The following is a 12,377-nucleotide window of genomic DNA, read 5'->3' as shown; positions in this document are numbered from 1 at the left end:
GTCCATAACTATAATACTAGAAATAAAAATAAGCTTGCTATCAGAAAGTTTCGTGTTCGTAAAGTACAGAAGTCATTCGTTGGGCAATGCATTCATTTTTATAACAAGTTACCTGAGGATGCTTTAAGATTACCCTTTCCAGCTCTTAAGAATTACTTAAAAAAGTCATTGATGTTGAAGGCTTATTACAGAGTCGAGGACTACTTGACAGACAAACATGCATGGTCCAAACCAGAAACTGTAATAACGACAAGTAGCAATTAAAAATATTGTATTATGTGTAGAGTTAAAGGTGACTCAGCTCAGGTAAGAAAGCACATCAAATTGTATGAAAGCATCTCATAACAATCAGTCAGATTCATATAATATGTATTCTCATTTCTTTTATTGATTTTAATTTCTTTTCCTTTTGTAAGATTTGATATGTTTTCTGAAAGAGCTACGTATTTGTGATTTCATGTACATATATGTTTATTTTTTTATATCAAATTCTATAAAGTTATGTACTCACTGAGTATAATTGCATGAATTCTATAGTAATTTAAATTGTATTTTTCTTAATTACTCGTAATGCATGTTAATTATAAGATGTAATAATGTTTTGAAAAGATGTGTCCCGCCGAGTTTGTTGCCGGTCCCATATTGGGATACCCTCCTCCAATTGAGGGGGGATTTAAATCTTCTCGGGGCAGAGGTGTACGGTTGGAGCCGGTAAAGGTTTATTTGACGTTCATAAGCGCATTGTAATATGCCTACTTGAATAAACTATTTTTTATCTTTATCTTATCTTTACCTACTATAATTCAGCCGTAACACTTTTGTGCAGGCGCTCACCTGAAAGTGCGTGAGAAGAAGTGGGGCGGCGCCCTGGAGCACGTGCTGGGCGGCGCGCTCAAGAGCTTCCTCGTCAACGACGACAAGGACCGGGTGCTGCTGTTCAACCTCATGAACAAGGTCAGGCTCCAACCACACAAGTACACCACGATATTATGAACACGGCCAGACTCCGATGGGGATGAACGCGCAGATGACGCTTTAACCGTTTCGGTTCAATGCTTGTGGTCAACTTCCAGATTTAAAAAAATTAAAAATTTATCAATTTATGTATTACTTTTGAAATAGCCATTATTCTATGTCGTTTACCGGACCTCAAACTACATATATCCAAATCAGATTTTATTTTAATCGATTCAGCGGTTTAAGCGTGATTGTAACAGACTCACAGAGTTACTTTCGCATTTACGAGTATAATATTAGTACGGATTATAGTAGGGTTTGTTTGCAGACCTGTAACCTAGCCTAACGTTTCAGATATACGGCAAAAGGAGCAAGCCAAGCGTGACCTGCAGCAAGTTCCTGCCCAGACAACACGACGTGTCCCAGCACGTGGTCCGCGCGCGCCCGTACGTGTCCGCGCTGGACTCCCTGGTCGTCACCAACCCCGTCGTCGCCAACTTTCTGATCGACAGTGTCGGGGTGGAGAGGATCCTCATGGTACCTGAACACGGTCAGTGAACTCATCTTGTGGCCCTAAGTTCCTGTCAAGCTATGACGTGTCCCCTTTGGATTCTCTGGTCGTCCCCGACGCTGTCGTCGCTAATATTCTGATTGACAGTGTCGAGATGGAGAGGGTTCTCATGGTACCAGAGCACGGTAGGTGCTATACTTTTATCAGTTTGTAATCCAGCAATGTAACTATGTCAAACATTACTAATACATCCTGGTCACGGCACCAAAATGTTCATTTGGCAGCATAATTTAGAATTTAGTTTTTTAAATAAATGACGATTGTTGCTATATTTCACAGTGCTGTTTTAACATCTAAACCTAAGCCATGCTTTTTATCTGTGCTAATGTAACCTACACTTGATACCATTGTTTTTGCCTCTTCTTAACCGGGTATTTATTATGATTTATAAAACGAATAGAGCGGAAGATACAGTATTGTTCGGTTTCAACATAAAATAAAGTTGAAACCATTATAAACCATTGGTTTTAAACCCTATTGTATAAATGGAGGAAATAAATGTTTTCAAGATTTAATTTGTCTGCAGCGGACGCCCAACGCCTCTCGGATCGCGTTGAGAACGTCCCCACAAACTGCGGCCGCATCGTGACTCTGGACGCCACTGAGTACTTCCCGGCGCCGCGCTACCGCAGCTACGGCGGCTCCAACCGCCGCGCCTGCTACCTCGCCGTCTCCAACACGGAGCGGAACAGGTAGCCAACTAACACACACTGTAGCATCGTGACTCTGGACGCCACCGAGTACTTCCCGGCGCCGCGCTACCGCAGCTACGGCGGCTCCAACCGCCGCGCCTGCTACCTCGCCGTCTCCAACACGGAGCGGAACAGGTAGCCAACTAACACACACTGTAGCATCGTGACTCTGGACGCCACCGAGTACTTCCCGGCGCCGCGCTACCGCAGCTACGGCGGCTCCAACCGCCGCGCCTGCTACCTCGCCGTCTCCAACACGGAGCGGAACAGGTAGCCAACTAACACACACTGTAGCATCGTGACTCTGGACGCCACCGAGTACTTCCCGGCGCCGCGCTACCGCAGCTACGGCGGCTCCAACCGCCGCGCCTGCTACCTCGCCGTCTCCAACACGGAGCGGAACAGGTAGCCAACTAACACACACTGTAGCATCGTGACTCTGGACGCCACCGAGTACTTCCCGGCGCCGCGCTACCGCAGCTACGGCGGCTCCAACCGCCGCGCCTGCTACCTCGCCGTCTCCAACACGGAGCGGAACAGGTAGCCAACTAACACACACTGTAGCATCGTGACTCTGGACGCCACCGAGTACTTCCCGGCGCCGCGCTACCGCAGCTACGGCGGCTCCAACCGCCGCGCCTGCTACCTCGCCGTCTCCAACACGGAGCGGAACAGGTAGCCAACTAACACACACTGTAGCATCGTGACTCTGGACGCCACCGAGTACTTCCCGGCGCCGCGCTACCGCAGCTACGGCGGCTCCAACCGCCGCGCCTGCTACCTCGCCGTCTCCAACACGGAGCGGAACAGGTAGCCAACTAACACACACTGTAGCATCGTGACTCTGGACGCCACCGAGTACTTCCCGGCGCCGCGCTACCGCAGCTACGGCGGCTCCAACCGCCGCGCCTGCTACCTCGCCGTCTCCAACACGGAGCGGAACAGGTAGCCAACTAACACACACTGTAGCATCGTGACTCTGGACGCCACCGAGTACTTCCCGGCGCCGCGCTACCGCAGCTACGGCGGCTCCAACCGCCGCGCCTGCTACCTCGCCGTCTCCAACACGGAGCGGAACAGGTAGCCAACTAACACACACTGTAGCATCGTGACTCTGGACGCCACCGAGTACTTCCCGGCGCCGCGCTACCGCAGCTACGGCGGCTCCAACCGCCGCGCCTGCTACCTCGCCGTCTCCAACACGGAGCGGAACAGGTAGCCAACTAACACACACTGTAGCATCGTGACTCTGGACGCCACCGAGTACTTCCCGGCGCCGCGCTACCGCAGCTACGGCGGCTCCAACCGCCGCGCCTGCTACCTCGCCGTCTCCAACACGGAGCGGAACAGGTAGCCAACTAACACACACTGTAGCATCGTGACTCTGGACGCCACCGAGTACTTCCCGGCGCCGCGCTACCGCAGCTACGGCGGCTCCAACCGCCGCGCCTGCTACCTCGCCGTCTCCAACACGGAGCGGAACAGGTAGCCAACTAACACACACTGTAGCATCGTGACTCTGGACGCCACCGAGTACTTCCCGGCGCCGCGCTACCGCAGCTACGGCGGCTCCAACCGCCGCGCCTGCTACCTCGCCGTCTCCAACACGGAGCGGAACAGGTAGCCAACTAACACACACTGTAGCATCGTGACTCTGGACGCCACCGAGTACTTCCCGGCGCCGCGCTACCGCAGCTACGGCGGCTCCAACCGCCGCGCCTGCTACCTCGCCGTCTCCAACACGGAGCGGAACAGGTAGCCAACTAACACACACTGTAGCATCGTGACTCTGGACGCCGCCGAGTCTCATTCCATTTTGCTGTTTTTTAAGTACTTAATCAGGGTTTCATGTCATGAAAGACTTCGGTCAATAATTCTGTGACTTGAATTTGTTTTCTTTGAATCTTACACAAGTATCTTCATACAGGCAACTGCTAGAAGACATCAAGGAAGCCCAAGCGCAACTGCGAGAGCTCGAGGCCGAGGAACAGGAGTTGGATGCGACCTTGAAGGAGGCCAAGCAGCTCGAGCACGTCGCCTCGAGGGACCTGCAGGTTCGTTTTATTATTTTCTCTACTTTAGTAAAGTATTTAAAAACGCATGCACAGTATTTCAATGTTTTCCCTAAGTCCTAAATAAATGAAAAAAATGGATATAACATAAATGGATATAATTTGTGTTCTTTCTGCTTTTCATTGCAAAAATCGACGATAGTGATACTGTTATACTTATTAACCACACAAATCGGAATTATGTCTAAAATATTTTAATATGAAAAACTATTGTTTTCTTACAAAATCGAGTCCATATAATAAAAGTTAATTGTTAGATTCGTCCATCCATCTTTGAAGCACCGGTCGAAGGAGTGTCACCAACTCTGATAATGATATATTTCACGTACAGAAACTCCTAAGCGAGCAACACACCAAGGAGAAGGAGGAGCGAGCCGCGCGCGCCGCGCTCGAGCAGCAGCAGGCGCCGCACCAGGCCGCCGTGCTAGTGAGTTACTACACTGCCCTGCTAACACAATCAGCGTTATCTCTAATAAAAATTTAATTCAAACATATACCTTACATTCTTTATCTGAAAATTCCATTTTCAACGTCATTTGTTTTTGAGATACCACTATTCGGCTTAGGGCTACTTGCACCATTCATTAACCCGGGGTTAACCGGTTAAACCAGGAGTTACCGTGGTTACTAGTACAATTAGACACTGGGTTAAAGGTTTAACCGGTAAATCTCGGGTTAGTGGGATGGTGCAAGTGGCACTTAGGAGGGCAGAATAGCCGGTCAAATAACTTTGTCACTAGAAAAAGGCGCGAAGTTCATATTTTCTATGGGACGTAAACCTCTCGCGTCTACATTTTTAAAATTTGCCGCTTTGTGTCGTTGGCTTGACGGACTATATTATATAAGAACTACATTATCTCTATCTTTTACATATTTTTTTTTAAAGCTCCATTCAACAACAAAATCATAGCGCAAGTATTACGCAACTTACACGAGTCCAAAAAAGACCATCATATTCATTATATAAGTTGCCATTATGAACAACACCAACTTTTTTACAAATCTAATAACATCAATACCAGGTGGAAGAGCTGACCCAATCCCAGGCCATACTGGAACGACTGAACCATGAGGTGGAAGAGTGGACGCAGAAGGAGCAAGAACAGAAGAGGAAGATAGACGAACTGGAGCGGCAGATGAAGGAGGTCAAGAAACAGTTCAGTGAGGTGCAGAGGACCTGCGGGAACCTGGAGGTGAGCGAAGCCACTTGACTGAGCTAAGCGAATTTAATAGGCATAATTTATGCAATATATATAAATAAGAAATAAAAATTTCTTGTGGCAAATATTCAAATAGTATGTGGTTTCAGAACAGTCCAAATATTCGATTTCTCGAGATTTTTTTAAAAGTTCTGAAAATCTGTAGCTACATGTGTGAACCTGTGATTGGCTTTCCATCTCTTATTAATTTGGGATACTCTGTATAGATAGTTGTTGGATCTCCAAAACATAAATAAATAAAAGTTGAGCGTAAATATTAGGTAATTCGCTAGTAACTGGCCATCCTAAACTAAAAATAAATTCTATGCACCTACAAACAGAATTCCTTTTAGTATAAGGTGGCATGTTATTGAAGGCTGGCCAGTTATTGAACTGGCGAATTACCCTATATACAATACAAAGCATATTGTGGGCTGAAATGTGTGAAACTAAGGATTTATAGATTTATTTTCTATAAAACCGTAGCACATTTCTGTTTGGCTCTGTCTGTGGTTGACTAATTGTGGTTGAAGGCATTAAGTCCTTTTGTATTTTTTATTTCTTTTTCTGCAATTAAGTCAAATATAAGTAAATAAATAAAATATATAATTATATGTATTAAAATTCGTTTGAATACAGGAAGAGATAGAACAAGAACACTTAAAACAAGAGCGTGGGGTGGCAGAGCGCCAGACCGTCCAACGGCGGCTCAAGGAAGACCGCGCCACGCTGCAGGAGATGGAGACAGCCCTGGAGAAGAGGCAGGACGTCGTGAGGAACAAGATCATCGAAGCGGAGATGCTGTGCCCGCGCGTTGACAACCCTAGGTAACGTAGTAGATACTGGGTAACAAACAAGACCGCGCCACGCTGCAGGAGATGGAGACAGCCCTGGAGAAGAGGCAGGACGACGTGAGGAACAAGATCATCGAAGCGGAGATGCTGTGCCCGCGCGTTGACAACCCTAGGTAACGTAGTAGATACTGGGTAACAAACAAGACCGCGCCACGCTGCAGGAGATGGAGACAGCCCTGGAGAAGAGGCAGGACGTCGTGAGGAACAAGATCATCGAAGCGGAGATGCTGTGCCCGCGCGTTGACAACCCTAGGTAACGTAGTAGATACTGGGTAACAAACAAGACCGCGCCACGCTGCAGGAGATGGAGACAGCCCTGGAGAAGAGGCAGGACGTCGTGAAGAACAAGATCATCGAAGCGGAGATGCTGTGCCCGCGCGTTGACAACCCTAGGTAACGTAGTAGATACTGGGTAACAAACAAGACCGCGCCACGCTGCAGGAGATGGAGACAGCCCTGGAGAAGAGGCAGGACGTCGTGAGGAACAAGATCATCGAAGCGGAGATGCTGTGCCCGCGTGTTGACAACCCTAGGTAAAAAAACCGGGCAAGTGCGAGTCGGACTCGCGCACGAAGGGTTCCGTACCATAATGCAAAAAAAACAACAAAAAAAGCAAAAAGAAAACGGTCACCCATCCAAGTACTGACCCCTCCCGACGTTGCTTAACTTTGGTCAAAAATCACGTTTGTTGTATGGGAGCCCCATTTAAATCTTTATTTTATTCTGTTTTTAGTATTTGTTGTTATAGCGGCAACAGAAATACATCATCTGTGAAAATTTCAACTGTCTAGCTATCACGGTTCGTGAGATACAGCCTGGTGACAGACGGACGGACGGACGGACGGACGGACAGCGTAGTCTTAGTAATAGGGTCCCGTTTTACCCTTTGGGTACGGAACCCTAAAAAGAGCATGCATACAATTTAAAGCGGGCGGTTGTTTTTAAACTAACTATGGATCAATGCAGTGTCTGCAATTAATGTTTTTTTTTTTAATATAATTATAAAAACACTATCTCTAATTTTTGGCTTTTCTTAGTGCTCTAACCTAGGTTGGTCTCTAAGATGCTTTTGATCCTGAATAGAACCAAAACAATTAATTCTAAAAAAAATTTTCAATTTTTGAAAAATTATTTTAATGCTGTAAATTATTTCCAAAATTCGTAAAATCGTAAATAACAATCGTCCCTAATTAAAAAGATATGAGAGGTCCCCTAAGACCATTTTCGCTTATCAACATGGGGTCAGGTAGCTCCCCTCAGTTTAAAAATTCCACTCTACATTATGATATTGCCTGTGGACTCTTGACTGCATTCCCCAGTTAATATTCCTAGTACAACTTGTAAAATGTTTGTCTTGTATGACAGGGACACGAAAACAGTGCAAGAGGAGATAGCGAAGACCAAATCGAAGTTGAACGCCATCCGCACCGACGGTCGCAGCAAGGCCGAGGTGGCCGAGGAGCTGCTCAGGGTGTCCACCAAGTACAACGACACCAAGAGCAAGCTGGACCGCATACAGGCCCTCGTGGACCAGGTACTGCTCCCTCCCTCTCACACACCGACGGTCGCAGCAAGGCCGAGGTGGCAGAGGAGCTGCTCAGGGTCTCCACCAAGTACAACAACACCAAGAGCAAGATGGACCGCATACAGGCCCTAGTGGACCAGGTACTGCTCCCTCCCTCTCACACACCGACGGTCGCAGCAAGGCCGAGGTGGCCGAGGAGCTGCTCAGGGTCTCCACCAAGTACAACGACACCAAGAGCAAGATGGACCGCATACAGGCCCTAGTGGGCCAGGTACTGCTCCCTCCCTCTCACACACCGACGGTCGCAGCAAGGCCGAGGTGGCCGAGGAGCTGCTCAGGGTCTCCACCAAGTACAACGACACCAAGAGCAAGCTGGACCGCATAGAGGCCCTCGTGGACCAGGTACTTTCCCCTCCCTCTCACACACCGACGGTCGCAGCAAGGCCGAGGTGGCCGAGGAGTTACTCAGGGTCTCCACCAAGTATAATGATACCAAGAACAAGCTGGACCGCATACAGGCCCTAGTGGACAAGGTATGGTAAAAACATAGGCATTTTAACCCTATAACCGTCAAAGACTGCCAGAGACGCGCACGCTAACACGCTTACAGTTTAATACTGACTTTCATCCATTTAATGTAATGGATTATATTACACTTAGGTTTATTGGTCTACAGGTCGCATTTCTCAACAGATTTACATGATTTTTTGTGAGCAAATTCGATAATTATGTATGTATATGGATTTTTTAATGTCAATACTTTTCTTGGGGTGCCCTGTTGATTCCTCGAGTAAAATTTTGTTTCGGCAGAGAAACGTTTCGCAGAATTTAACTACACAAAAGAAGTCGTTTTCAAGAGTAGGCAGAGGTAGAGCATTTCTTGGAAATGTTTAAAACTGGCAAAGCCACCGGGGAGTTAGTGGGATCTTCAGCTAAGTTGTCATGTCAATAGTTACGAGTTTATAGGGATATGTGTGCGTTCTCACTGCCATGTTTGCGCAATGCTAGCGTGGTCATAGTCTAGTGGTAGTTTAATAAAGTTTTGTTTGTGTTTCAGTGCACGTCGTCCACGGAGGGGCACCGGCATATGGGCTACAAGCTGCAGAAGCAGATCGCTCGCCGCGTGCAGTTCGACTTCAACGCCATGCTCAGGGTCAACGGCTACTCGGTGAGTGCACGACTGTAGTACTAGACAGGATTTATAATCCTAACCCGATTTGGTAACCACGCCCACCCGTGAAAGCGTTTATGGCTCCTGTGCACTAAAGATAGAAATATTGCGCTCTTTACGTTTGAAATTGTTGAAGTCGACAATCGTGTTTCAGCTTCTGACAGATGTTCGCGCATATAGTAAAAAAATATCACCAAAAATTAATACATTTCGTAGTTTGTTATTAGCATTTCTTTTCTCAATATGGCAAACGGAAATGATACAACAGTGCGATGCAATAACGAACCTAGAAGTGTGACAATTATCACATGTCGCGTTGCAGACATTAGGCACTATCTTGCTCGCACACCGTGGCGCGTGGCCGCAACGCCACGTGCGAAACGATAGTAGTCTTCACCAGGACGACAACGCAAAAAAATTAAACAATAGTAGATTGTTAACCAAGGGTGAACCATTTCACCCGAGATATTTTAATTCATTCATTTTAATAATTCGAGGGTGAGATGGTTACTTTTACCCGAGTTAAACACTCTACTTTTCATTTCGACTATGAGGAAAGTCAAACACGAGAAATGTAGGTTTATTATTGGTAAGTATAATTTTTTAGAACAAATTATTAACAGGTATATAGGTAAACCACATAACTATAAGTCACTCGAATCACTTGAAAATGTAAACGGCGCCAATTTCAGTCATAGTGAGGATGTTAAGTGCAACAACCTTTTTTTGTTTGATTAAAGCATGAAACTTGGCACAGCAGTTCCTTATATCAAAATAAGCCGATTTAGATCGGTAGCCCGAAGGACCCCCCCCCCCCTCTGGGGCCAGGGAGGGGGGGTCAAAGAACCGCTCCGCCCGGCTTCATTCTAAAAATTCTAACAGGCCCCGTTTAGCTAATAGGTCATATTTGGTATCAATTTCGGATAAATCAATAAGGTAGAATTCATTTCTGTTATTAAAAAATTGCAATTTGTCGAACAAAATTAAAAAAAAATAAAAATAATCTAATTTTTCAAGTGTAATTTTTATGTTTTATTTGGTGTCAAAATTAAACTGCCTGGTTTTTCTACATACAAAAAATATGACAATAAAGCCTATTTAATGCAGATTTTAAAAACATAACTTTTATTTACCTCTATTAAAAGAAAATTGCATAAAAAAACTTATACCGTCTCGCGCCGGTGAATATCTTTTTACCGACATCGGCATCGTTATAGACAACATCCGAAGTACACACTCTGGAGACCGATTAAATGTATTGTTTATTGTTGTAGATCCTATTATAAAGATAGAAAAGCGTACATATATTATTATTTATGTGTCGTTCAGTAAAAAAAGGGACCTAAGAAAAAAATATCACAGAGCCTCGCGTTTGTATAGAAGCATACTCGTATTTAATTAGTGCCAACCACTCCAAGGACTCCATGGTCGCTGTTCTCAATGAATAAGAAGTAAACTGTAAGTATATATGTCAGTTTCAATCATATTCTGGCCACAGTAGGGTTGTCAGAACAGTTTGGAAACAGTCATTTGCTTTTTGCTTCCATTCCCAAGAAGACAGACTGAGCGTTGAGGGGGCTTTTGACACAGCAACCTTCGAGGCCGTAGAGGAAAGTCTGAAGAGTGAGGGCATCTGACCGGCAATAGCGCAATGGATAGGGAAAATGCTAAAAGGTAGATCCATTACGGCGGAGCTGGGAGGAGTAACAAAGACGATAAGTCCAAGAAGAGGGTTCCCACAAGGGGGATGCCTGTCCCCCCTGATGTGGTGCCCACTTTTAAACTCAATGGTAAAAGAGCTCAACAGAGGAGGCATGTACATGCAGGCTTACTCTGATGATGGAGTGCTGTTAGAGAGAGGAATGGTTGTCACTGCGATAAGAGATATAATGATAAGAGGTCTCAGACAGGTACTGAGATGGTGTAGAGAGAGAGGGTTGGATCTCAATCCATCGAAAACAAAGCTGGTGCTATTCACTAATAGAAGAATAAAGGAGATGAAACCCATAAAGATACAAGGTATAGAACTAGACATGGTGGAGGAGTTGAAATATCTGGGCGTTACTTTAGACAGTAAACTCAGGTACAAAACTCACATCAAAGAACAGACGGCTAAAGCTATAAGAACACTGTTCCAATGCAAAAGGGCAGTAGGAAAGAACTGGGGACTGAAGCCAGGACTGATCCACTGGATCTACAAGGTGATAATACTACCCAGGGTGCTATATGGAGCCGTGACATGGTGGTATAGAGCACATATTAAAGAAAACCAAAGAGACCTAAGACCTAACCAAAGTCCAGAGATTAGCGTGCCTCATGATGACGGGGGCTATGAGAATGACCCCGACACACGCAATGGAGGTAATGCTAGGCTTGAAGCCACTCTGGATTGAGGTAGAGAAAAGAGCCACCGAACAGTGGTGCAGAATGAAAGCATGCAACGAATGGAGAGGAAGCTGCGTAGACAAGAGACACGCGCTGATACAAAGAGAGGCACTATCAAAACTTGAAATGTTGATGGCCAATAATGACCTTATAAAGAAGCAGGAGATATTTGACAATAAATATATAATACACATAGGAGACAGAGATAACTGGAAGGTGGAAGTCGGACACCCGACGACCATCTGCTTCACGGATGGCTCAAGAAGAAGCTCGATGAAACTAGCAGGAGCGGGCATAGTGATCCTCAAACTGGGAGAGAATCAGTACCACTGGGTAGATATGCTAGCGTGTTCCAAGCCGAGGTATGTGCTATAACGCGCTGCGCAAGCATAATCAAGAAGAGCGTAAAACAAGAGGGCGCTGTCGTAATATACACAGACAGCCAGGCAGCACTAAAGGCACTAAAGAAAATATCAGTTACCTCCTCTCTCGTGAGAGAATGTCGAGAGGAGCTCAACTTGATAGGCAAGCAAAGAAGTGTCACGGTGGCATGGGTTCCAGGACACCAGGGAGTAACGGGAAACGAGAAAGCTGACGAGCTGGCGAGGATAAGGGCGGAGACGGAATACATAGGTCCGGCACCGGCTCTGCCTATGTCAGCGGATGTCACGAAGGGAGTCATAGAGAAGGTAAAAGAGATGGAAGCACAGAGAGAATGGGAAGAAGAGACTGGATGCAGACAGTCGAAGATGATGATCAAAGGTATAGACCACAGGAGAACCAGGTATCTTCTGAAACTAGGTAAGAGCAGTCTGAGACTATTGACAGGATCATTACAGGTCACAATACTCTCTACAGACACCTCAAGATAATGGAAACTCCTATCCACATTGTGGTAAGAAGGAGACTAGCTTACACTTACTAGCAGAATGTACTATGTTACGCGGCACC

The 12,377-nt window shown here is 46.0% G+C and overlaps 1 protein-coding gene across 1 annotated transcript in view; it reads left to right on the top strand.

Moving 5' to 3' along the window:
- LOC134680423 (structural maintenance of chromosomes protein 6) overlaps window positions 1-12,377 on the top strand; it is a 28,855-nt gene that overhangs the window by 11,934 nt on the left and 4,544 nt on the right. Inside the window, 17 exon segments of the mRNA XM_063539553.1 lie at window positions 827-954; window positions 1,312-1,507; window positions 2,055-2,220; window positions 2,380-2,490; window positions 2,650-2,760; window positions 2,920-3,030; window positions 3,190-3,300; window positions 3,460-3,570; window positions 3,865-3,975; window positions 4,148-4,274; window positions 4,624-4,719; window positions 5,315-5,485; window positions 6,131-6,318; window positions 6,471-6,477; window positions 6,611-6,738; window positions 7,711-8,272; window positions 8,928-9,038. Of these exon segments, the coding sequence (XP_063395623.1) occupies window positions 827-954; window positions 1,312-1,507; window positions 2,055-2,220; window positions 2,380-2,490; window positions 2,650-2,760; window positions 2,920-3,030; window positions 3,190-3,300; window positions 3,460-3,570; window positions 3,865-3,975; window positions 4,148-4,274; window positions 4,624-4,719; window positions 5,315-5,485; window positions 6,131-6,318; window positions 6,471-6,477; window positions 6,611-6,738; window positions 7,711-8,272; window positions 8,928-9,038 (2,546 nt within the window).

Source organism: Cydia fagiglandana, chromosome 3 (assembly GCF_963556715.1).
Source record: "Cydia fagiglandana chromosome 3, ilCydFagi1.1, whole genome shotgun sequence".
NCBI lineage: Eukaryota > Metazoa > Arthropoda > Insecta > Lepidoptera > Tortricidae > Cydia > Cydia fagiglandana.
The sequence above is the reverse complement of the archived record's forward strand: the minus strand, read 5'-3'. Positions and strand labels throughout refer to the sequence as shown.